This window comes from Megalobrama amblycephala, linkage group LG14 (genome assembly GCF_018812025.1).
Source record: "Megalobrama amblycephala isolate DHTTF-2021 linkage group LG14, ASM1881202v1, whole genome shotgun sequence".
Classification (NCBI taxonomy): Eukaryota; Metazoa; Chordata; class Actinopteri; order Cypriniformes; family Xenocyprididae; genus Megalobrama; species Megalobrama amblycephala.
In genome coordinates this window covers 18,948,290-18,974,307 of record NC_063057.1, presented here as the reverse complement: position 1 = coordinate 18,974,307, position 26,018 = coordinate 18,948,290, and the positions used below count along the sequence as shown (strand labels likewise).

The window sequence follows — 26,018 nt, the reverse complement described above, 5'->3', positions numbered from 1 at the left end:
TGTTCAATTGTTCTCAGTGAATCTGCATGATTCACGGGTTCACTTTATCATCGCCCTCTACAGGTGAACCATTGAAATTTCGAACTGTTTCGAAACTTTTCGAAACAGTTATGACGTAACGATAGCCTGACGTGGTCATACTCAATTCTAGTTCGAATATGAGTCTGATACTGCTCCATTGGGCTTTGATTATGGGGGCGTATTTCAACCGATCCAGGAAAGACCTCAATTGGATATACCTACAACCAATCAGAGCTACAGAGTAAGTGACGTATGTTGAGCGACGCATAGTTGTCAACAGAACTCTTCTTAGCGACCATCGGGGCCAGCTGATAAATCAAACTTTTGCCGAATCCCGTAGGAAGGACGGCAAAGACATCTTTCCCATCGACAAATGCCTTGATCGCGGTCCTCTGTTCCTCTTTTAAAATTAATGCGCTGTCGATATCTTCTATAACGGACGCGATGGCGGAATCTACACATCTCAGTTCTTCAACAGCCATCATTGTTGTAAACTAATTGACCTTTCGCAAAGACTCGCCCCCCTTAGTTACTGTTGCTTTGTCCAACAAGCCGTGGCGCTGTCACGCCACACAGAGTGGAAAATACATCGCGGAGCAAAGAGGAAACTGACAACACATCGACAGACGAGACAGAGCAGGTTACTTATGATATTAAACAAAGTCCCAGCTTTCAAACTGTGTAGTTATTAAAAAAATTCAAACAATAAAAACCGTTTTGTGGCTCTTTAATGGGTTGTGACCATGATCGTGACAGATTGCTGTAGCGCCTCAGCTCAAGAGGCTCGTGAACCGATCATCTCTTCCTACTAGTCCATTTATAGCATCAAATAAACATGAATGAACATGAGAATGAATGTTGTTTCAAACGCGGAAAGACGTCAATATGCACAATTTTTCAAATTTAACTCCACCGAGGTTAATCTTCTAACTCCTGACTGCTTTGTCGGACAAAATGGCGGATGCGGCGTTCTGATTGGTTAGATCGCTTGTCAATCAAACTCCCCAAGCGCTCTTTGATGACGTGGCTGATTACGTTTCTGGTGATAATCTGTCAATCATCGCCCTGACAATGTGATTGGTGCGAACAGTTTCTGTTCGGGCATAATTACTCCTCTACGGATCGAGTCCAGACCGAACTCCCCGACCTCAAAATGTTGTGGGCGGGGCTAAGTTCGGCTGGCATCCAGGCTAACGTAACGAAGCCTCGTTTACTGAAATCGCGTGACTTTGGCAGTTTGATACACGCTCTGTATCAATGATTCGAAACAAAAGATTCATAATTCGGAGCTTCATGAAGCAGTGTTTCGAAATCGGCCATCACTAGGTGTTTCTAGTGTTTTCCTGGTATTTTGAATTATTCCATTGTGTTGTGTTTTAGGGTTAAAGGAAATGTTCGTAAATTCAGAAAATTACCAGTAATGCACACATATCAGTTGAAATAATAGATTCCACTCATATAGAACATTTTCACTCACTTTCTACTTTCATAATGGAAAAGAGCAGCTTGGACAATCTGCAAAATATCTCATTCTGCATTTCACAGAGGAAAGAAATCCATGCAGGTTCACAATGACATGAGGGCAAGTACATTTTTGAGTGAACCATTCTTACTGAACTGTTTCGGATGCAATGACTTGTCCATGGCTTTCGCAAGACCAGCCTTTTCGCTCATTAATGCCTGCTGTCTGTATCCATACACCTCTTTGACTGCTGACTGCAGTCCCATTTTAACTGTGCAACCTGGACACTGTGATTGAGTCATTCATCAATCTTGCTGGCAGTTAAGGGATGATGTGATTTACAAATCGCTTGTGCAGTGTTTTCTATTAGAGTGGCTGAGGCGATTAATGCTAAGTGGTCCTAGTCCTGCGTGGCAGATTGTCTGTACGTAGATTACGAAGTGAATTGCTCAGGATTTAATAGAGCTGAATAAGATAAATATATCTTTCAGAGTGATGCACATTGCTAAATTGATGACATTTACCCTTTTTTGGTTGTAAAACAATGATGTAACTAACTGTTACTGCAAAACAGCAGCATTAAAAGCTGGTAAAGAAATGTGCAATGTAAAAATGTGCTGCTGGTCCACTTGTAATCCAAATACAGTTTTTGATTCATTTTAATCAAACCAAACCTGCCAAGTGTGAACGCACCCTAAATGTGCCACAAGATAAGACAGGAACACAGTCAAATGAAAACTTCAGTCTCTATTTCCCAAGACTGGAATCCTTCAGAAGAATATGCAGAGTTGTAGGTGCTACACGCAACCAGAAACAGCACAAGGTTTAACATACTTTATCATATTTTAGTTTCATCTTTCCTTCTTCTGGTGTTAAAATGAAACAGCATCTATCTGGCTTCCTCCTCCTCCTTAGAACTGTTCAGAACAAGTTTCTGAACACCTAGTAAGGAGTCTTCGACGTGCCTGATGTCAGAAGTTGAGAAAATTTCAGTAAATGTCCTTATTGAGAATGTTTTCCATTCTTGAAGTTCAAGTGTGTCTTTTATCTCAAAAGATAAAGGAAAAATTGATTCCTTATAATACATCCCAAAACTATCTTGTGCTGAATGATCAAATTACTCTATAAATGTCTCTATTCTGCCTGGCATCTGACATTCGCCTCAACACGCCGATCTCCATTTGCATGTATTTGTTTTAGGGTTTGCATTTCCAATAGTCTCACAGCGTGCCTTCATCTCTGATCTGCATTCAGCAAGCACATCACACAAACTTTACATCTTCAATGAGTTTCCTCTCTGTGTTGCAGGATTCTAGACAAGAATCAAGCTTTAGAACTTAATGCCCTTCAACTTGCTCCCAGCACCAATTTGTCAGTACGAGGACTTTCTAAAACAAAGCCATTCATATTGCCATAACTCTCTCTCTCTCACTGCCGGTAATAGCACAGTTATTATTTGACTGGAAATCATTTATATTTTGTCTGCTGCCCTAATGTGAACATGTGGAAGGGTGTCAGTGATCTTACTACAATGTAAAGGCACTCACAGTGCATTATGTAAGAGCCTGTATCACTCCCTTTCCTTTATTTAACATCTAATTTGATGAGTGCCAATTAAATTAGTGCAGCTGAAGCTGATGGACAGCCACTCTTGCATGGGCTTTGGTGAGAGAGCAAGAAGGGTGTAAAATTCTTATGAGATGGTTGAGAATTAATAGAGGAAAAACAGACATCATTACACAGTGAAAAAAAAAATGGTGTAGGATTTACTTTGCTTGTAAATTTCACAAATAATTACAAAGAAATGGTAACACGTGACATTTTTGAAGTAAAAGGCTGAAGTGCTATCTTGTTAAACACTGAAAAAAATATTCTTTGAAAAAGACTTTTTTTTACAGTGTAGTAAAAGAATTACACACAACAGGGTTTCATTTGGACAGATAAGCAATGTGTTTAGTTATGTTCAATTTTCTGGGTTCAATACAAGTTAAGCTCAATTGACCACATTTTTGGCATAATGTTGATTATTAATTCCAACTCCTGCAAAAATCAAGGCTACAATGATGAGGTACTTACAATGGAAATAAATGGGTTCAATTTTTAGGCCTTTAAATGCAGAAATGTAAAACTTAACTCATATTTTTTGAACTGTAAAATTGTTTAAACTATTGACACCCTGGTTTCTCCACTCTTAGAAGAAAATGTTTTATATAGAACCTTTAAGGGTTCTGTCAGGCGCTTCCTATATAGAACCTTTCATAACTTCCCATCATGAGATCATGATTTAGTTTTAAGGTACGTTTACATGACAACAGTGTACTTAAAGGTGCAGTGTGTAAATTTTAGCGTCATCTAGCAGTGAGATTGTGAATTGCAATATAGAGAGGCTACGGTGGCCAACACAGGACAAATATGTCATCTGAGACAGCAGAGAGTAGCTAGTCAAGCAAACATGCTCTGTAGAGCAATTTGTCTGTTTAGGGCTACTGTAGAAACATGCTGGTGCAAAATGGTGACTTATCATGTGTATGTAGATATAAATGGCTCATTCTAAGGTAATAAAAACGTAACGGTTCATTACGCAGGTCAATATTTTCTTAAAGACCCCCAGTGGTGAAAATCAAGTTTTTAATGTTGTTTATATGTCTATGTGGTGTTTTTATTATGCTTTAATACAAACCATAAACAAATTCATAAGTCAACACCATTGTTGAGTATTTTCTCTTTTAAACCTCTCAGACTTCATCAAAAAGATTTGTGTTCTGCAGATAAACTAAGGACTTATGGGTTTGCAACGACATGAGGGTGAGTAATTAATGACAGAATTTTCATTTTTGGTTGAATTATTATTATAGACTAAACACATAATACGCACACACCTGATGTCACTGTTTTCTCAAATTCACGTTTTTGTAGTTTACACGGAGACAATAACATTATCGTTTTCAAAAACTTGCACTTTGAAACCCGCTTTCAAAACTTTGCGTTTTCAGGCCCCCAAAACGCAGTTGTTGTGTAAATGAACGACCAAAATGCATAAAAAGTTTTCCGTTTTTAGTTGAAAATGGTGTCGTGTTAACAGCACCTACATTAATACATTTTATTTTAATTCATTTTTATTTTCAATTAAATGTTATTATTATTATTTATTATTATTAAACATGAAAGTATTATGCAAAAAAATTTGGCATAAAGTGTTCTTAAAATTGAGCCAAGAACCGCACTGAACCTTTTTTCTAAGTGTGTAGATATGGCTTGTGTCCCTCTTTCAATGTAAGTCTATGTTACTTTATCCTCTGTTTTATTATCTGCTAGGCAAAAACCGCAAGTCTGATGGCATATAAAAGTAAGAGCACACCTCTACTCAACAAACTACATGATCTGAAGTGTCATATCTATGTTTGTTCAAAACCTTAACCCAAAATATGAGCAACAGTAATAGTGACACTTGCCTTTACAAACACCACCAAGAAGAGCATTCAAGCAGGCCATGTTTGACATATCCAAATATCACAATGACATGCCGTTTGGTTTGCTTTCTGAGACGTGTCAAAGTAACATGCACACTTCCATTCATCTCGATGTTCATGAATCAGACAACAACATCTGCCTCTGCCGTGCTAAACGGGGGAAAAAGAACAAAAGTGAGCTGTCTCTCAAAGCACGCATATGTGAGCTAACAGCAGCCGTCTTGTCTCTGCCCCCTTCAAGCCATTTTCAGCTCACAATATTCTGTCCTTGCACTGAACACGTCTCTGTTTGGAAGGAGTCCTACAGGGATGTGGTGTCATGTTCCAAAACTTCCTGACAGCCAAATGACTAGGTGCTGTTTTCTTGAGGAAAGTGCAGATACATCGAACGAATGATAGTATTTCTAGACTGAATAATAAGGCAGCTCTTCGTTTGATTTTTCTGCTCAAAACAAGCTGAAATCAGGTATAAAGATTAAAGGAGACATCTTTGTTAAAAGCCATAGATTTTATTGTGTCCTCACTTGTTGCTTTACACCCACATCATACAATTGTGCACCATTCAGAATTTAATTGAAAATGCTTTTTAAATCCTTGAATTTGAATAGGATTTGAAATGAGGTAGTAAATGGATGCAGAACAGTCATTTGTTGTATAATAATTCGTAATTCATGTAATAAGTGTAGAAAGTTAAAAAAGGTAAAATTAAAATGGAATGAAATTTGGCCTGACGGGGGCGCTACAGCAGTCAAAAGTACGAAATGGCACATAACTCCCAAATTGTTAGCTCAAGAGTCGGCGTGGGCTCAAGTGTCTTGACTCAAGGCGGACAAGATGCATGCCTCGGATTCTGTGAAATTTTCTGGTATTTTGGATTTTTCGAAAAACCTACTTTTGCTAACTAGTCCTAGGTTTTTGACCAGATCAGAACTAACCCAGCCCATTGTCAATAACTCAGATTCATGGTCCCAAAAGGGCCACCAAACGTTCTAAGTGGCCGGAGCCACTTTTACTAAAATGGTCATAACTCATGAACAGAATGAGATATTTTCACCAAACTCAGCACATCTGTTTAAAGGCAGGAACACACCAAGCCAGCGCCGACGAACTAGTAGCAGACTGCGGGGTTGGCTCACGTCAGCAGCATCTGTGTCCAAAGTTGCCCTGGCACACCAAACCAAAGCTCGACAGCCAACGGCCAAGTAGCACGTCCCTTCTGTGCCTGCGCAAGATGAAATGCCTTTCCGTACCAGCAGGTGGCAGTAGCTGAACAGCCAATCAGAATTATTAGATGGCCCGACGAGCTCCGACGCCAATTCAACATGTCGAATCGGCCGGAAAAAAGCCAACGAGGACCAACTTCAGCCGATGGTGTGGAACATACTAAGAAAACTTAGCTGGCCGACGAACAAAAACTGCCCGACGGCCGACCGTCGGCTTGGTGTGTTCCTGCCTTAAGAGCTCATTCTGCGGTCGCAGTGACTGGCCTCTTAGTCACACTATAACAGGAAAAAAAACATGAAAATGACTATAACTACTTCACTGTTAGTCTGATTAACTTGAAAATTGGTATCTTGGTCCAAAGAGCCATGATTGTCTATGAGGACACTGGCATATCTCGAAAAACATGGCCACCATCAGCCAATGAAGTTTGATCACCTATTAGATAAGGTTAACAGAGGCTGAAACAAGGTTAATCAGAACGAAACTCGGTGGGCATGTTCAACTCATGGTTCTAGAGGTCTGTAAGAATTTTGAAAGTAATTGGCCACTAGATGGCATGAACTAGTTTTACACATCTGTAATCATGTGGTGTTTCACACGATATTCATATTATTTGATAGATGTCCTTGTGTTGAACAACTTTGTCTCAAGAAACGCTGCGATCAATCAAATATTCACGATTAATGTAAAAGACCTACTTTTGCGAACTAGTGCTAGGTTTTTCACCCAATCAGAACTAGATTGGGCAGAAAAAAGTTGAACTTTAACTTTTGGATATCTATAACAGGGTAATTTAGAAAATGGGTGTGGCAAAGTGCACGCAAAAGCCTATAACCCCGAAACGAAAACTCAGAACTTCACAAAAATAGGTGCACACATGCAGCATATGCAGGGGTGTACATAAGTGGTGCGCAGGTGTGCATGCGTGGTAAAAATGAACAATGCGCACCAGAAAATTTGGAGGGAAGCGCTTTTGAGTACCAACATTTTTGTGGACTGGCTCACATGGACATGTTTACTTACCGGAGTAGGATTTTTCTACATCTCTGGTAAGATAGCAATCATGATGATAAGTGTGTTCTTTAATTATTAGGGGTGCAATGGATCGCAGTTAATCCGTGATCCGTACGGATAAGGTCCAACGGTTCGGCAAGCATGTGATTTGCGGATTAACTGCTAAATTCAACCATCATAGAGTGAAAGTTTATAATTTGGACGTGTTTTGTCTCACCAATGAACACATTCAAACAATTTTAAAAGTGGAAGAAGAGGCAAAAATCGGGACTCTTGAGCTGTTATCTGTGCCACACCCAAAGCACGTGCACACAGAGAGAGAGAGAGGCGCGTTTCAGACAGCACTCGAACACTGAATTGATTCCTCTTTCGTGTTTACTTTGGCTTGAACGGACACATACACACAAAATTACCTGTCTCTGCAAGTATTCTCTCGGTTATGTCACAAGCGAACAGCTGAGAAAGAAACCGGATGTGTGTCAGTATATTCAGTCTGTGCGTGCATTCTGTCTTAAAGTGACAGCAGCCTAATATTCTTGCTGTTTTCTGTGTCATTAATGTTAATAATTTTTTTTTTTTTTAAAACATCATCTACCATGTTTGAGAGAAAAGTAGTGCAAGTACCAAGCAACATCTCCAGATGCTCCCTTGAGAACCAGACCAAAAAAGTTATGTGCGCCCCTGAGCATATGATTCTAAAGAAGCATGCCAACTTATATGGAGATTGGACCATAGGTGGCGCTTTAAAGGATTAGTTCACTTTTAAATAAACTTTTGCTGATAATTTTACTCACCCCCATGTCATCCAAGATGTCCATGTCCTTCTTTCTTCAGTCGAAAAGAAATTAAGGTTTTTGATGAAAACATTCCAGGATTTTTCTCCTTATAATGGGCTTCAATGGGCACCAAACAATGTATTTCCTATGATAAACTAACTGTTTTGGCTGTAAATGGTCTTTTCCATCTATGATTGACATGGTTGTAGGCTTGCTAAATGAAACATAATACCTTTTTATGCATATGCTTAAAGGCCTTAAACTGCTTGAACCCCGATAATTGCTGCTCGCAGTTATATTTTACTGTATTTTTTATTAAATAAATGCAGCCTTGGTGAGCATATAATAGTTCTTTGAAACACATTAAAAAATTTATTGTTTCCAAACTTTAACAGGTGCTGCATATCTGGGTATAAAAAAAACATTATTAGTCAGAATTAATTATGCAGATGTTTATGTTTTGTCACACAGCTAGTTTATTTCACTCTGTGCCTATATTGAATTTTTTATTGAATTGAGTGAATTCCTCATCTTGTCATTCATAATTCATTCTGTTCTGAATTGGCCCATTTGAATCACATTACAACTCAAACTTGATGGTAATTTTTATCAAATTCTGAAATTTGCTCAACCCTGACCTACATACAGGCCTAAAATAACACATTCCAGAGAAATATGAATCAGAGTTGTTATACACGAGCTACTATACACCTTCCCACCTCTTACACGTTCACACGGCCTAAAAATAGTCTGTCTACTTCTCATATTTGCACTCAAACATTCCTTGTCAGTTTGCTCTCAAATCTGCGCATCCATTCAAAAATCAATTCATTCTCATTGGGAAAGCTTCCCAGTGCACTCTGTTAATCAGACTTTTTTCCAGCAGAATGTTTTCCAGAGGCTGTGTCCCATATGGCCATGAGAGCATAATCTCTCTGTGGCCTCTTTCTCTCTGGCTTTAAGCCCTCCATCCATCCATCGCATTAGTTAGCACATCTGTCTGCAGCTGGAGGACTGACAGAGCAATCCATCAGTGTTGTTATTTCTGAAGCAGACTGCAAACTGCAAGTTTGAAGCATCTGATGGATTTTCTTAAAGGAATAGTTCACCTAAAAAAAAAAAAAAAAATTCTGTCCTGTCCCAAGTTTACTCATGAGAGAAGTACACTATCTAATTATGAATGAATCGTTTTGAAAAATGAGTATTCTAACAATACATTCATGAAAACATGAAAACATGGCTTATGTGCTCAAAATTACTTTCACTGTGTGTTTCACAGACACCAAACAACTGGATATCAAATACAGAAATGCATTCACACTGCAGGTGCCACACTGTCTAGAGCTCTAGCTGCTGCTGTCAGTTCACTGTGAAGGTCACAGGTTGTGCACATGATTTGCCTCTGCTTAATTGAAGCTTTGTGTTTAACCCTGAATGTGCTCTGAGATGCACGCATCCAGGACTACAGCTTTTGCATATATTCATGGAGATTAAAGGGTTAGTTCACCCAAAAATGAATTTCTGTCATTAAGTACTCACCCTCATGTCGTTCCAAACCTTTGTTCAACTTTGGAACACAAATTAAGATATTTTTGATGAAATCCAAGTGCTTTTTTATCCCCCCTGCAGAAAGCAACATAATTACCATCATTCAAGGTCCAGAAAAGTAGTAAAGAGATTGTTAAAATAGTCAACGTGACTACAGTGGTTCAAGCCGACAAACACATTAGCCTACACTGCGTTCACTGCATCAACTGCGTACGAGATTGACAGGGTAGAGAAGAAATTGTTGAATAAAGTCATTATTCAATAACTCATAACATTAAAAAGTTGAACCACTGTAGTCATGTTGACTATTTTAACGACGTCTTTAATACCTTTCTGGATCTTGAATGACGGTAATTACGTTGCTTTCTATGGGGGATAAAAAAAACTCTTGGATTTTATCAAAAATATCTTAATTTGTGTTCAGAAGTCGAAAGAAGGTCTTCCGAGTTTGGAATGATATTTTTGGGTGAACTAACCATTTAATGTAAATCCTGCAAATTCAGCACCCCAAAAATCAATGAACATAAAACAACTGCTGTATATACGAAATTAAATTGAAATTAAACGCTTTAATTTAAACTGCTCCATCATATTCAACTTTACATTAGGAATTCAAATTTTAAACATCAGATTATCCCATATTCAAACGGTGTAACAAATTGTTTTTTAAATTTTAAACATTATTGGCCCAACATTCAACAACCCCTAAAAATGGACATTTTGAATGTGATTTAAATCGCATATTTAATCAGCCATTTATTTCACGTTCAAGAACAAAACTTAAATATTGGATTTTGGTCAATCATTATTTTTATTTTTTTATTTTTTTATTATTTATATAAACATCATTTATCCCACAAAATTTAAATATCTTATTGAACATTCAGCAATTTAGAAATTGACATTTAAATTTTATAAGCTTATCCCAAGTTTGATGAATTTTTAAACACTAATTTTAAAACATTTTAACAAATTATATATTTTTCGACAACCGTTATGTTTTATTTTAAATGCCCAATTTAACCAAAGATCGACATGCATTACAACTTTCATGTCTTATTTATCTATGTAAGCATTAGAAATGTATTTATTTCAAAAGTAAATATCTGAATTATCTGATTTGTCAGTCATTCGAAATTTTAAAATTAAACCTGTTTTTTAAACACAATTTCTCCCACAAACTTTAATTTTTAAATAGCTATCTTATTCCACATTCAACAAAAGTTAGAAAAAGCCTTATTCCAAGTTTAAAGGATTAGTCCACTTTCAAATAAAATTTTCCTGATAATTTACTCACCCCCATGTCATCCAAGATGTTCATGTCTTTCTTTCATCAGTTGAAAAGAAATTAAGGTTTTTGATGAAAACATTCCAGGATTATTCTCCTTATAGTGGACTTCAATGGCCTCCAAACGGTTGAAGGTCAAAATTACAGTTTCAGTGCAGCTTCAAAGAGCTTTAAACGATATCAGACGAGGAATAAGGGTCTTATCTAGAGAAACGATCGGTCATTTTCGAAAAAAATACAACTGTATATGCTCACCTTGTACGTGGTTCCGCTTTCCGTATTCTCCAAAAAAGCTTACGCAGTATGTCCTACGCTTTCCCTATTCTACTTACAGAAAAAAAGGGAAACTGGTGTTCTGTAAGTTGAATAGGGAAGGCGTAGGACATACAGCACAAGCTTTTTGAAGAATACGGAAAGCGGAAGCACGTGCATAGTGATAATTTGTGTTGAATGTAAACGTTTATTCCATGATCGATGAGCGTTAGAAATGTACATTTTACACATCCGAGTTATTTATTGTTCAACAATCATTGGAAATTTTAATTTTAAACAATAATGGACAACCATTAGATCTTTAGATTTTAACGTCTTTTTTATCCCAGTTCACAAAGTTTAGGAATTTACAATCAAAAGATACTCCAGCTCCATCTGATTTATCCCATTCAAAATCGTCCACTACACAAGCGGTTGGTAAATAATCCCATTCCCCTCCCAACCACTCCCATCATCCGCACGGGCTCCAATCCGCGCTCACTCGCTCTCTCTGCCGCTACAGTGCGCGCTCTGATGCCGCAGCTCCAGCCTCTCTCTCTCTTCTCTCTCTCTCTGAGCGATAATAACACAGCACAGTCATGGCGACAGTGACAGTCCAACCGCTCACCCTGGAGCGAGGTGAGTACCGACAAACCACGTCCATTCAGTCTTTGCTGCTGGAGATAACTTTAAGCTATCGCGCCTTTCGTTTCTCGGATTTTTGCATTATTGGACTTGCCTCAATGGGCTTGTGATGTTTTGGTGATGTTGTCTTCTCGGTTCGGTTTGTGTCCGTTAGGTATGATGATGATGATGATGATGATGAACAGAACATGCTCTGTGCTTCAGGATCCATCAGTGTGCGTTATAATAATGGGATCTGTATTCGGTTTATTTTTAATAAAGCACTTAATTTGATGCGTGCACTTTGCTGATGCTCTGTATTTTCTTTATTTCGTCCTTATTTCACTTTACAGAAGATTCTACAACTTCTCTGTGTGCAAAACTGAATTTGAAGCTGAGCTGTGTTATATACTTCAATAAAATAAACCCGGACTAGATTAGAAAGAAGCGCTCGAATAATTTACTGTACGCGCGATGCTTGCATTACAGCTGAAAAAAAGAGAAATATGTCACAACGTGACTCAAGTCATGTGAACAGAAGCTTGCCTTTTTGATATTATCATGGCAGTAACCTTAATTTATTATCAGCGGTCAGTGTCCACGATCTGGACTGTCAGAGCAGCCTGAGGAGACAGTGAGTGCAACAATATGGGCCGTCGTGCGCTTAAATCGCCAATAAATAAATTGCGTTTCATTTACTATACGATTATACAGTAGGTCAAACAGTAGCCTATGGACACTCAACCCATTTCAAGCGTCACTCAAGCAAAGCGATAGAGATATTTATAGAGAAATTAGATACCTCTGGCATGTGCGCGCGACGCGCTGTGGATATGTGGAAACTGTGTATTGCAACTAGTAGCGATGTCCAATTGGTGAACGAATTGTTGTTTTGAGTCAGGTCTTTAAAACGAATCAGTAGAACCGACTCACAAAACCTGAACGGTTCCTCCGCGAATCGTCAGAGAGGTTCTCGAATCAATTGACTGGTTAAACCGAGAACCGACTCTTTTGGAAATGGTAATAAGCCGAGAAATGATAGTTCATTCGACGTGAACCGATAATATATGTTTAATAGATCGGAAATTAAGTAATAACCAAAATGTAACAAATAAAACGTAGCCTACTGTTGATGAATTGATTATATGACAGTTTTAGTACCGAACGTGTTGTTGAATGAGCTTTTTAATCCAAGAGGAACTTGTGAATTTGTTTATTGTTAATGCAAAATATGCATATCCATGACCCGAATCAAGTCTGCCTACATAATATAGCTTTATTGAAGCATTTTACAACATATAGCCTAATACACCACACTGGAAAATGTCAGGGACATAAAAGAATTATGGATCATTGTTTTGTTTTTTTTGTTTTTTTTAGCTGAAACTGATTCTTGAAATGAACTGTTCCAAAGAACCAGTTCATGAAAATGAGTCTGTCTTCCCATTACTATAAACTAGACTATAATTAAAGACATTGTTTAAGCATGCAATCATGTCGTCAGCAACCAATTCAACCAATCAGAATGCTAATAGGAGCGCTATCTGGTTTGATTAGTTTGCTCTGTATGTTGTCTAACTATTAGATCATATACTTAGAAATAACAGGAATCCATTGTGTTTTTTATTGTCAAGAATCATATATAGGGTTAAAATAGGGTTTTTATTTTCGTAGATTTCATACAGTCTGTGGTGACAGTCTATGGTGACACTAAACACATCTTTACACACCTACTGTAGGTCTATGGGGGGTGAGCTAACCTTATAATTTTGCCTGACAGCACAGGGAGCAGACTGTCAAAAATGACCACCTACATTCTAGACTTCTAAAAAGTGTACAGCAGAAACTGCAAATGGTGGCCCAGTAGTTCTTATTCATTGATATTATTTAAACAGAACCTCCAGAAACAATTGAAATTAAGTGGAATCAGATTTATTTTGGTGACATATTTTGAGCATTGCCAGAAGCCCAAAGTAGTTACGCTTAATGATACCACATTTAAATAGACAGCTTTCCAAAACACCACAGGCCTCACATCTCTTGCAATGAGACTGCTATGCCTCAGGTTATGCAGGGATAGTGAATTGTAGCTATAATTTGATCACAGAGAAAATAACCTTGCATGTCCCTTCATTTTGGGTGTGTCCGGTTAACTGAAGGTTGTTATACTTTCCTGCAATTGTATTTAAATAACAGATGTTCGAAGATAAGAACAGCTCCCTGTGTGAGTGTTTGTGTAATCCAGGACATATGAAGGTGTGTATTGAAAAACGAATCTATCAAACTAAAACCAATACTTAGTCAACATTTGTACAGCACAGACTTGTAATCCAATAAGAAACTCTAACCAAGATCTCAGATAAGGATGGAATGCTTGTGTTTGGAAAACAGAACTGTACTAGAGTTATTCAGAAGGAGAGATTTAAATCAGGGAATATCAGGATCTTGGAGTAGTGAAACCTGAGAATGACTACTGACCTGCTGCTCTGACTTAATTCCAGGGATGGAAGGGCCATAAGGAGCTCCGCAACTTTTCCCGGTGGATCAGTGGGCCAGCTGTTCAAACCAAATTTAGATACAAGGAAGTTGTATAAAAGATTAGAAGAGAGAGAAAAAGTTCTGACAAACGTATTGGCACATTTTTAAACTACTGCTGCATCTGATCATGCTGACTTCCCTACTATATAGTATGCGCAAAAGAGTATGTCAAAATTTGGAAAACAGTTGGCCGAAAGTACCTGGATGACTTACTATTTCCACTGGAGTGTGCAATCGATGAACACTTTACCAATCTCTTTTACCAAAGCCAGTGGAGAGGAGTTGCGAATGGCAGTGAAGCAATGCAACTGATGCTGTAGGTCACATGACAAGGCCAACATTGGCAGATGTAGTACGTCTGGTTTGCATTCATGCTAGTATACACACATTCATATTATATAAAATGTATTTTTTTAATGGTCGCAAAGTAAGTTACTTAGCCATTTTATGCAGTTTACCTCTTTCTTCTCTAGTTTTTTTCAACCAGCCCTTCAACCCTGTGGAAATACATACATTACGGTCCGTTGGAATTGTGCTGGGCGATGCTACATCTCCGGTTTCTGGTTTAAAAAACAAAAACAAAACACTGCTTTGGTTACAATTTTACATGTATGCATTTGGCAGAGGCTTTTGTCCAAAATGATCAACATTGCATTCAAGTTATCAGTTTGTGCATTCCCTGGGAATCGAACCCATGACCTTGGTGCTGCTGACACCAGAAAATGTAAGGATTCGATCCTGCTTTTAAAGGGTTAGTTCACCGAAAAATGAAAATTATGTCATTAATTACTCACCCTTGTGTCATTCCACACCCGTAAGACCTTCGTTCATCTTTGGAACACAAATTAAGATCTTTTTGATGAAGTCTGAGAGCTTTCTTTCCCTCCATAGTGATCCAACGCAACTACCACTCCAAGGTCCAGAAAGGTAGGAATGACATCATTAAAGTACTCCATGTGACTCCAGTGGTTTAACCTCAATTTTATAAAGTGACACAAGTGCTTTGTTTGTGCAAAAAAAAAAGTTCACCACTTTACTTACAAAAATATTGATCTGTAACACAAGAGCTTCACGACGCATGCATATTGTGTTCAGACTCACATGCGCATGTGTTCACGAGAGCTTCACGACAAATGTGTGCTGTGTTCAGATTCACACGTAAAAAACGCACATGCGCGAGTGTTCATGAGATCGTCACGACGCATGCGTTTTGTGTTCACGTGAGAGCTTGCATTGTTGTGTGAACACGCTTTGGATGATATTATTTTGTAAATAAAGTGGTAAATTATGTTTTTTTTTACTTCATAAAATTGAGTTTAAAGGGAAAAATTAAAATTATCCCATGATTTACTCACCCTCAAGCCATCCTAGGTGTATATGACTTTCTTCTTTCAGACAAACACAATTGGAGATATTTTTAAAAAATATCCTTAGTCCTCCTAGGTTTATAATGGTGTGGTGAATGGGGGCCCGTATTTTGAACAAAAAAATGCATTCATCCATAATCAAAGTAATCCATATGGCTCCAGTGTGTTAATAAAGGCCTTCTGAAGTGAAGTGATGCATCCGACGGAAGCATGTTATTTGAATTTATAAAATTTTATATTATTTTATATTTTTCTTACAAAAATGCATCGCTTCGCTGCAAAAGGCCTTTTTCAACCCACTGGAGCTGTATGTATTACTTTTATTATGAACCTTACGACTAAGGATATTTTTAAAGGGATAGTTCACCCAAAAATGAAACTTTGATGTTTATCTGCTTACCCCCAGGGCATCCAAGATGTAGGTGACTTTGTTTCTTCAGTAGAACACAAATGATGATTTTTAACTCCAACCGTTGCCGTCTGTCAGTCATATAATGCGTAATAAGTGGGAACTTCGTCTATAAGAGTCAAAAAAACATGCACAGACAAATCCAAATTAAACCCTGTGGCTCGTGACGACACATTGATGTCCTAAGACACGAAACGATCGGTTTGTGTGAGAAATCGAACAGTATTTATATAATTTTTTTACCTCTAATACACCACTATATCCAACTGCCCTCTACATATGTTAGTGAGGTCTGAACGCGCTCTGACAACGGGAAGTGATGTCTCGATCTCATTGAAGCAAAGCGCGAGACATCACTTCCATCATCAGAACGCATTTTTTGACCTCACTTACAGGATGTGCAGGGCAGTTGGATATAGTGGTGTATTAGAGGTAAAAAATGATATAAATACTGTTTGGTTTCTCGCACAAACCGATCGTTTCGTGTCGTTCGTTTTCGTCTTCGTGTCACGAGCCGCAGGGTTTAATTTGGATTTGTCTGTGCATGTTTTTTTCATGCTTTTTTGACGAAGTTCCCATTGACAGACGGCAACGGTTGGAGTTAAAAATCATCATTTGTGTTCTACTGAAGAAACAAAGTCACCTACATCTTGGATGCGCTGCATGGGGGTAAGCAGATAAACATCAAATTTTCATTTTTGGGTGAACAATCCCTTTAAATATATCTCCGATTGTGTTCGTCTGAAAGAAGATCATATACACCACTGATGGCTTGAGGGTGAGTAAATAATGGGATAATTTAAATTTTTGGGTGAACTATCCCTTTAAGCCACTGGAGTCACATGGAGTACTTTAATGATGTAATTCCTACCTTTCCAGACCTTGGAGTGGAAATTGCGTTGGATCTGTATGGAGGGACAGAAACCTTCATCAAAAAGATCTTAATTTGTGTTCTGAAGATGAACAAATGCCTTACGGGTGTGGAACAACCCGAGGGTGAATAATAAATGACAGAATTTTCATTTTTGGGTGAACTAACCCTTTAAATACAGATGTCGCTCTCAAAACTTTGCATTCGCTAGAAGCCACAGGGAGACTTCCTGCACAAATCCCTCATGTTATGCTAATACTGGTGTAGAGTACAAGTCAAGTTAATCAAATCAGTAAAATCACAAATATAAATGCAATCAAATGTGCCTCCAGTTCTTAGTTTATTGAAAATGTCAATTTAATTATGTGGGATTCAATTATGGTTCTCTATAATTAGCATTGCGTGACATATTCCTCTCAAACTATTCTTCCATTTAATTGCTTTTCCTCTGCAATGTAAAAGCAATATTTCTGAACTAGACTACAGCAGGTGATAGTGAGTATTAGGCTAACAGTGGTTCCGAGCTGTCTTTAAGTCACGTTCCCACCCTGCTTCATTCTACTAATGCATTACACTTGATGGATTTCTTTTTTCTTTTAAGATCTTGCAATAAGATCTTGTCATATTGATTTTGGTCTGAAGTACTCTTTTTTTATTCAGAAAGACAAAATTCTTCCAGGTACTTTGCTAAATGAAACATGAGGTGTTCCGCTTTGACATGCTAGAATTTGATCAGATTTCTTTTGGAAGAATTTTAGAGAATATTGACAATATCAAGACAGCCATTGAAGTATTCACTAGTTCAAAAGCTTTAAATGTAATTTCCAACCATAGTATGGTTACACAACTTGTGCAATGTACCATCGAGTTGTATGGCATAAAATAGCACTGATATAATCTTTCCTTTAGGCAAAATTGCTTCTGAACATTTTCTGTCCACTTTTGTCCATCCATTCGAGGATAAAAGCCCAGACCAGACTGAGATCGAGATCAAGGGATCATATCCAAGACTATTTTTATCCGAACAGGACCGTCTGTGTCACCAGTAATTGCGTGCATGAAAAAGAAAGGGTCTCAAAAGACAGACAGCAGTATCAGTCAGACATCAGGCACAGACGCTCTGTGAGGTCATTTGTGCATTACTTCCATAGTTCTCCGTCTCAGCTATTATACTGCGAGGTGATTTATGTGCCCTTTGCAGTCGGGAATGTCACAGTTGGGCCAATTACTGATAATTCACAGGGTTTGATAAAGTGAGGTCCTGGGATATGAGTCGGACAGCAGAGGTGGGTACTGCTTTGTGTCTGCACTAACTCCTGCTGTTTTGGCAGGCCTGCTGTCCAGAGACCAGAGTTTTCTTCAGACTTGCCTAACCCATAAAGGATGGCTGTCTGAATCTGGAAAGCGGCAGATGGCAAGCACTCTCTCAGGAAATTCATTCTGGTGTATAAAATGATGAAGACAATGCACTCCTCAGGAAAATAGTTCTGTAATGTGTGAAACAGCCTAGAAGTGTCTTGGCTGACCATGTTGTCAGTTCACAATAAGATGAATGTTCCATGCGGAAAACTGATGCGATAAACTTTTTAATTTGAATGAACACCTGTTAATGTGTGTTCAGATTGACACAAACAAAACTGAAGGTTGTGCACTGCAGCCCTCCAGACAAATCGCAGGCGAAAATCGCACCGAATTTTTGTGCCGAACATTTGTGTTAGTGTTAACAGACTTAAAGGTATACTCCACCCAAATATGAAAATTATCTTATCATTTATTCACCATCTCTCAAAAACAATCAATTTCTGTGAGTCCATAATGCAAGTAAATGGGTGCCCAAAAGTCGATCCTCGAGAAACCACATAAAGTGATCATGACAGTAATCTATACAACCCCAGTTGATGAATCAATGTCTTCTGAAATGAAACTATAGGAGTGTATAGAAAATATTAATATTTAAAACTTCCGCTTCTGGCCAACTGTCATATACAGAAGAGGATTAGGGCCAAGCAATAATAAAAAAATAAAACCATCTCGAGATTAAAGTTGTTAAATTTCGAGAAAAAACTCGAAATAAAATGTTGAGAATAAACTCGTTAAATTACGAATTTGTTCTCATAATCGAACAACTTTTTTCTCATAATTTAATGACTTTATTCTCAACATTTTATTTCGACTTTTTTTCTCGAAATTTAACGACTTTTTTTCTCATAATTTAACGAATTTGTTCTCATAATCTAACGACTTTTTTTCTCGTAATTTAATGACTTTATTCTCAACATTTTATCTCGATTTTTTTTCTCTAAATGTAACGACTTTTTTTCTCATAATTTAACAAATTTGTTCTCATAATTTAACAACTTTTTTCTCGTAATTTAATGACTTTATTCTCAACATTTTATCTCAACTTTTTTTCTCGAAATTTAACGATTTTTTCTCATAATTTAACGAATTTGTTCTCATAATCTAACGACTTTTTTCTCGTAATTTAATGACTTTATTCTCAACATTTTATCTCGATTTTTTTTCTCTAAATGTAACGACTTTTTTTCTCATAATTTAACAAATTTGTTCTCATAATTTAACGACTTTTTTCTTGTAATTTAATGACTTTATTCTCAACATTTTATCTCGACTTTTTTTCTCGAAATTTAACGATTTTTTTCTCATAATTTAACGAATTTGTTCTCATAATCTAACGACTTTTTTTTCTCGTAATTTAATGACTTTATTCTCAACATTTTATCTCGACTTTTTTTCTTGAAATTTAACGACTTTTTTTCTCATAATTTAACGAATTTGTTCTCATAATCGAACAACTTTTTTCTCATAATTTAATGACTTTATTCTCAACATTTTATTTCGACTTTTTTTCTCGAAATTCAACGACTTTTTTTCTCATAATTTAACAAATTTGTTCTCATAATCTAATGACTTTTTTCTTGTAATTTAATGACATTATTCTCAACATTTTATCTCGACTTTTTTTCTCGAAATTTAACGACTTTTTTTCTCATAATTTAACGAATTTGTTCTCATAATCTAATGACTTTTTTCTCGTAATTTAATGACTTTATTCTCAACATATTGAAATTTAACAACTTTAATCTCGAGATGGTTTTATTTTTTTATCATTGCTTGGCCCTAATCCTCCTCTGTAGTCATAGGCATGTTCATGAGAGCATCGTGAAGCGGCATGTCAGTACGTTGTGAAGTGTGACGTAAGCGATGGCTGGAAGCTATGGTTTATATTAAGTTTTTATAAGTTTATTAAGTTTTAATAATGCCTGGCTCACACTACAGTAGGTTTAGGCCGATTTATGCTGATTTTCCCCTCCTGAGAATCGGAGAAAAAATATACACTGCCCTCCAAAAGTTTGCAAACGCCCTAGAAAAGTGGGGTTTTGGACAATATTGGCATGAATCCTTTTTAATTTGTGATAATTTTGCAGTGATAAGGGACAACACAAACTATGAAAACATTTTATTATATAACAGTTTATACATAGAAAAAACTTAAATTTTCGATTCATCAAAATATCCACCATTAGCAGCAATCTGACCTAAACTGGGTTCTAATTGGTTCATTGTATTCTAAATTTAATCGGCAATCAATTGTTAAAGCCATTAAGCTGGCAAAGGGGCATGTCTGACTTTGACATGTCTATATTGCCATCAGGGCTTGACATGCATTGCATTTATCAGCTGGCATGAACAGTTATTTTTGTTAGGCTATATAAAAAGAACAAATAAGCAAAATTACAAATATTAATTAAAAAAAAATAATCTTTTTTTCAGATAGATATGTTTATTTAGCATGTATACATTTATTTAACATTTTTTGATGTTTGATTAACATTAATGACATACAGCTATTTATTTGGGGGCTGCTGAATGCATGGACGTCATACACATATCCAGTTTTTACCCACCTGTTTACGTCCACTTAAGCCATAGCTGACTGTATTTACGCGAGATACTCCACACGATGCATTTTGACATCTGTGTGTGCGTGTATTCAGGCGCAAGGAGAACTGAGCGCGCACGCGAGCGCTTCTGTTGTGTGTGTCATTCAGCGCGATTCCGCCTATCCCGCCTTCACTAACCACAAGTTAAACGATAAAGAACTGAGACTGAATTGTAATTTTGTGATACGACGAGCTTGGCTACCTTTCATTTGGCTGTAGGCTGAAATTATATTCAACCCGCCAAAGTGGCTAGTGGGAGTGGCTGTCTTACCCGCCACAGCTGAAATCTACCCGCATTTGGCGGGTTGGCGGGTGTTAATGTCAAGCCCTGATTGCCATTATTATGTAATCAAAATGAAAATTATTATTGCTGGTCTTCAATGATAATGTCAAGTTACTGTAATGTATTTGCACCAAAAAATTATAAGGATTTATGCTGATATCGTCCAAAACCACACTTTGCCAGGGGCGTTTCCAAACTTTTGGAGGGCAGTGTATTTACATCCGCTTCCCAATGAAATCACATGAGGTGCTCTTCTGGGTATGATAATCTTAATAATATCCTGTAGTGTGTGCTGCGCTACAAATTTCAAATCTTGTAGTGTGTGCAGGTTTGATATTTGTGAGAATAAAATCTGTGAAGATTCTCCTTATGTGTGTGCTGCAACCAGATTTCATATTCAGTTAGGATTTAAAAACTCCTCTGGTGTGAGCTCGGCTTAAGTTAATAAGTTTTAAATATTAATAGGTTATATACACACCTATGGTTTTATTTCAGAAAACACTGATTCATCAACTTGGATCATATGGATTACCGCCATGATTACTTTGTGTGTTGGTTAAAGCGTCAAGTTTTGGGATACAATCCACTTGAATTATGTAGACTCAGAGATGGATTATTCTTCTAAAAATCTCTGTTTGTGTTCATCTGAAGAAAATTTCATATACATCTGGGACACAGGATGGTGAGTAAATGATGAGAAAATGTTCACTTTTGAGTGAAGTATACCTATAAGACCACATTGGAACATGGTGCGGATGTTCCAATCCATTTCTTATGTTTAAAATCAATTCTGGTCCCAAGTTATTTTTTTGAATATCCTGATTCACTATGAAATGTACCACATTACAGAAGTAAAATGGGTAACAAATGGCATTTTATATTGACCTTAAACAAAAACAATATCCTTTTATTACATAATCCTAAGTTAACTTGTGTTATTCCAAACTTTTCTTCCATGTACAAGTCAAAAAATGACATGTACAGAAGAAAAAATGGCTCCTATTAGCTTTGCAGGTGTTCAATTGTCAACAAGGATGTCTCTTGGCACACTGCACCTATAAACAATGCTATGCAATGCTAACATTTGCAGGTGTGATGATCAACAGAGATGTTTTACACATGTTCCTCTGAAAATTTGCTAAACAGGTTTTTATATTCATGTCCAGTAAAGTGGGAACTTTGACTGTGCAACTGTGTAAATCTCTTGTGATGCCATACACCCATAACTTGGTGGATCAGATTGGAAACTGTAGTTATGGTGGGTTTCATTTACCTCAGAGTAGGGATGTTGTAGCTGGGAATGACATCACACACCCAAGTTGACTGTGTTTCATTAAACGGGCCAGAAAACTAAGATAAACTAAGAGGGCAAACATTTGTTGTGCTTGATCTTTTGGAATACAAACACATAAATAATCAGTAATTTGCACAGATAATGCAGAGGATGGATAGTACTGTGTGCACCACTGGGTTTGTTGAGACATAGACAAACAGAAGTGCTAATAAACAATTGGTGCATCCCAATTCTCAGACTTATGCACTATTCTATGATGTTTTTAAGTATAAACAAAGTCCCTTTAAGACAAGTCATTTCACTTGGCGGCCATCTTTGAAACACCTCTCGGGCATTCAAGTGCAGCTCCTATCTCTTTGAATGGGGAAACATCAAATTCTCCAAAGCTGTTTGCCAAGCTTTCGATTTCACCAATGAAATCTAACAACTGTCTCAAAAAAATTCTTTCTAAATGCTCAAATCATGACAAAAAACTATATTTTGCATGCGCAACCCTAAATGCACGTCTCTTGTGTCTCATTTCGGAGGCGCGCGTCTGACTGTTTCTATAGGAACCGGAGCTTCTAACGCCAGCTGCAGTGACACGATGACTTTACCAATTGCCGATTGGCTCTTATTTAGAAGGTGGGACTTATTCTGCCATATTGTGTGTTGCACTTTTTTCCCATTCAAAACAATACGTGTGACGCGTCTTGTGTTATTCTGTAGTCTTTGGTATAAATATAGTCTGATTAGTGAGTTCACACTGAAAATTCCAAAAAGAAAAAGTGCACTTTAAATATATACCTGGATGATGCACTAAATTAACAGTAAAAACAAAGTGTGGACTGTTGGACACTTCATGCACTCAACCGTCACAGCTTTTATTACGTTGCGCAAGGGGAAGAGGGGGATCAGACTCCAATGTTGAATGACAAAATATCCGTATAAAATTCACACACTACATGGATGAATACATAGTGCATAAGTGCATAGTGTATAATGCGTCATTTGGGACACAACTAATATATTACTGTTTCAATACCGTTGATGTGCTGAGCAGCCATATTGTCGCAACTCCGACTTGAGGGGCATTCCATTTAAAAGTTCCTACTGGAGAGTTGGGACTAGGACTTTTCCACTTCCAAGAACAAATGGAAGGCACCATTAGAGAATTTCCAACTCTTCAAGTTGAATGGAACAACAGACCCTCAACTCTTTGCAGTTAGGTTGTATATGCAAATTATATTGCACACTATATAGACAGAGCAGATTACATGTCAGCAGGGAAATTGTCATTCAAATACAGTACACACAACGCCCAGTCACACCTTCAACAGTGTCTTCAACAGAAAAATCATTTGCTACAGACTTGGTCCTCGATATTGAATTGTGGGCTTGCAATGTGCACGCTTGCCACAATCTTTGCCACAGAGATTGATGTCTTTGTTATTAAATCCTGTCTACAAAAGGAAACCTTCACAGTGCTGAGAGATATGAGTTTTACTCTCACTTGAAAGACAGCACTGTGTCTCTGTAGAGATCTGGTCACAACAGCGTCCCACCACACTTGATAGTGTTGAGGTTTCTTTGTCCACTGCAGGTATTTGACTGTGTTTTATAGTATATTTTTTACTTTTACAAAAAGTTCCTTCTACCTTTGAAATGACTATAACACCAGTCTCTGTTAAAAAGGTTGATTTTTGGTTAAAAACAACTCTCTATCTTTTACTCTGCATGTTTTTGTCTGATTTTTGCTATATGCATATACCAAGCTTAATTTATATTCACTTGTTCCTCTTAAGCTAATGGGTTCATCTAGCTATAAAGTAATTAATAATCATGCAAATGAATTTTAGAAGACTGCACTGTGAATACTGAATATAAATTCCAATGCAAAACCTGATCTACACTCAGCATCATTGAAATTCAAATCCTCATAATGAATGTGTAACTATGTTTGAATAGTGGTAAGTGTAAGAAGGTCCCCAAAGGAAAATTTCAAAACTTATGAGACTTAATAGAGTTGTCAGTTGAATTTCATTTAAGTATCAACTTTGTCTAAAATGTTTCTTCTAAAATTGCTAAGAATATTTTAAAAAGCAATAAACAAATGATTGCTGACATACAGTCCAACTGAAAGGGCTCCAGCTTAAACCAATCTAAGAAGTTTTCTGGTTTTAGCTGGTTTAACTAGTTTTAAAAAAGTCTCACAACCCAGTTAAGGCTGGTGTGTGACTAGTTTAGCTGGGTTCAGACCAGCTTTACCTGGTTGGGAGATCAAGTAAACCAGCAAACCAGTTTAGGCTGTTTTTTTGTTTTGTTTTTTTCCCCAGCAGGGGTAAGAGTATATTTAATTTGTAGGAAAAATGATGAAATCTCTGACTTTTGATTGCATACTTTGGTATCTAACTTTGCAGATGTGTTATTCACACATCATAATCTGAAAAAGTCTCCATTTGTTGTCCATCTCATAGCTGTCTAGGAGAAACAAGTGAAGTTTGTGACTCTACAAATTGAACATACTGTAAATTAGTAAACAATAAAACAGAAAAAAAACCTGTTTGCAGCAAACAGCATCTTCTTGAGAAGTTCAAGATCTCTCATAAATTATGTAATACTTAGTTGACACTGTTGCTGAGTTTGTATTTTGTGTAAGGTAAGCTCAACAAAATGTCAAATTATGTTCTTAAAACCTCTGACTTGTCATGATAGTAGGGGAAAGTGGGGTGAGTTGTGCCAGTTTTTACTCAAAGTGACTTTAAAGTGAGGCCATGGCAGTAATGCCTTCAACTTAAGAATGTACATATATTTCAGGATGTGGTGCATGCCTGAGAACAATAACTTTTGATCTGAAATAAATTGTTTCAGAAATATAGCTTTTGGGAAAAAAGTGGTCTTGTGGCACAACTACCCCTGGTGCGGGGTAAGTTGTGCCTTTGGGGAGAATACGTTGGGGTAAATTGTGCCAGTTATTTCTGAAGTAAAAACAGAACATTTTAATGTTTTGAACTGTAATGCTATATGAAAGCAAGACAAATTCAATACAAAATTACTCATTTAAGGTTTATTTAGATATTGTCACCCTATTAAACTGTTGGAATAAGTCATATTTTGTGGTTTTTGGGAAAACACAAAAAACTTAAATACACAATATATGATATCTGTGAATCATTTCAGGCAAAAAGGCCTTGGCAATAGATGCAATAGATAGATATAAGTATACACCATGTTCCAAATTATTATGCAAGTGACATATCAGTAAGATTTCAGTACAATAAACATTCAGATTTTAGTTTTTCTAAGAAAATGTTTGTTTGTTTATCCATGTCTTTTTAGATAACTGGTATCAATCTCAGACAAAATAATTTGCCACGTTTATGGAAACCCTACTTAAAGATGTTGTTCCACATTATTAAGCAAGTCACAGTTATGGGGAGGAAGAAGATCTTTCTGAAGATGAAAATACCTGTTTTCAGCTCAACACTGGCTTTTTTTATAGCTGCCCTTTTAATGCAATTAATTTTTTTGACAGGAACTTTCATTAATAAGCCTTTATCTGAGTTCTGCTGTGCTCTAAATCACTCACAAATCTTATGATAATTTGATAATCTCCATTCAGTTTCACACAAT

General features: G+C 37.0%; 1 protein-coding gene across 7 annotated transcripts in view; it reads right to left on the bottom strand.

The window, feature by feature from the left end:
• acss3 (acyl-CoA synthetase short chain family member 3) overlaps positions 1-26,018 on the bottom strand; it is a 162,349-nt gene that overhangs the window by 82,807 nt on the left and 53,524 nt on the right. Inside the window, exons 2-4 of one of the 7 annotated variants that reach the window (XM_048157054.1) lie at positions 14,676-14,777; positions 14,431-14,531; positions 14,158-14,235 (exon numbers count right to left, since the gene is read on the bottom strand). The exons of 4 other annotated variants lie outside the window; for them this stretch is intronic. In XM_048157054.1, coding sequence (XP_048013011.1) covers positions 14,158-14,195 — 38 coding nt within the window. In that variant the 5' untranslated portion in view covers positions 14,196-14,235; positions 14,431-14,531; positions 14,676-14,777. Of the gene's footprint in view, positions 1-14,157; positions 14,236-14,417; positions 14,574-14,675; positions 14,778-26,018 lie in introns of those variants that run through there. 2 more of the 7 variants (XM_048157055.1, XM_048157050.1) reach the window with 2 other exon arrangements.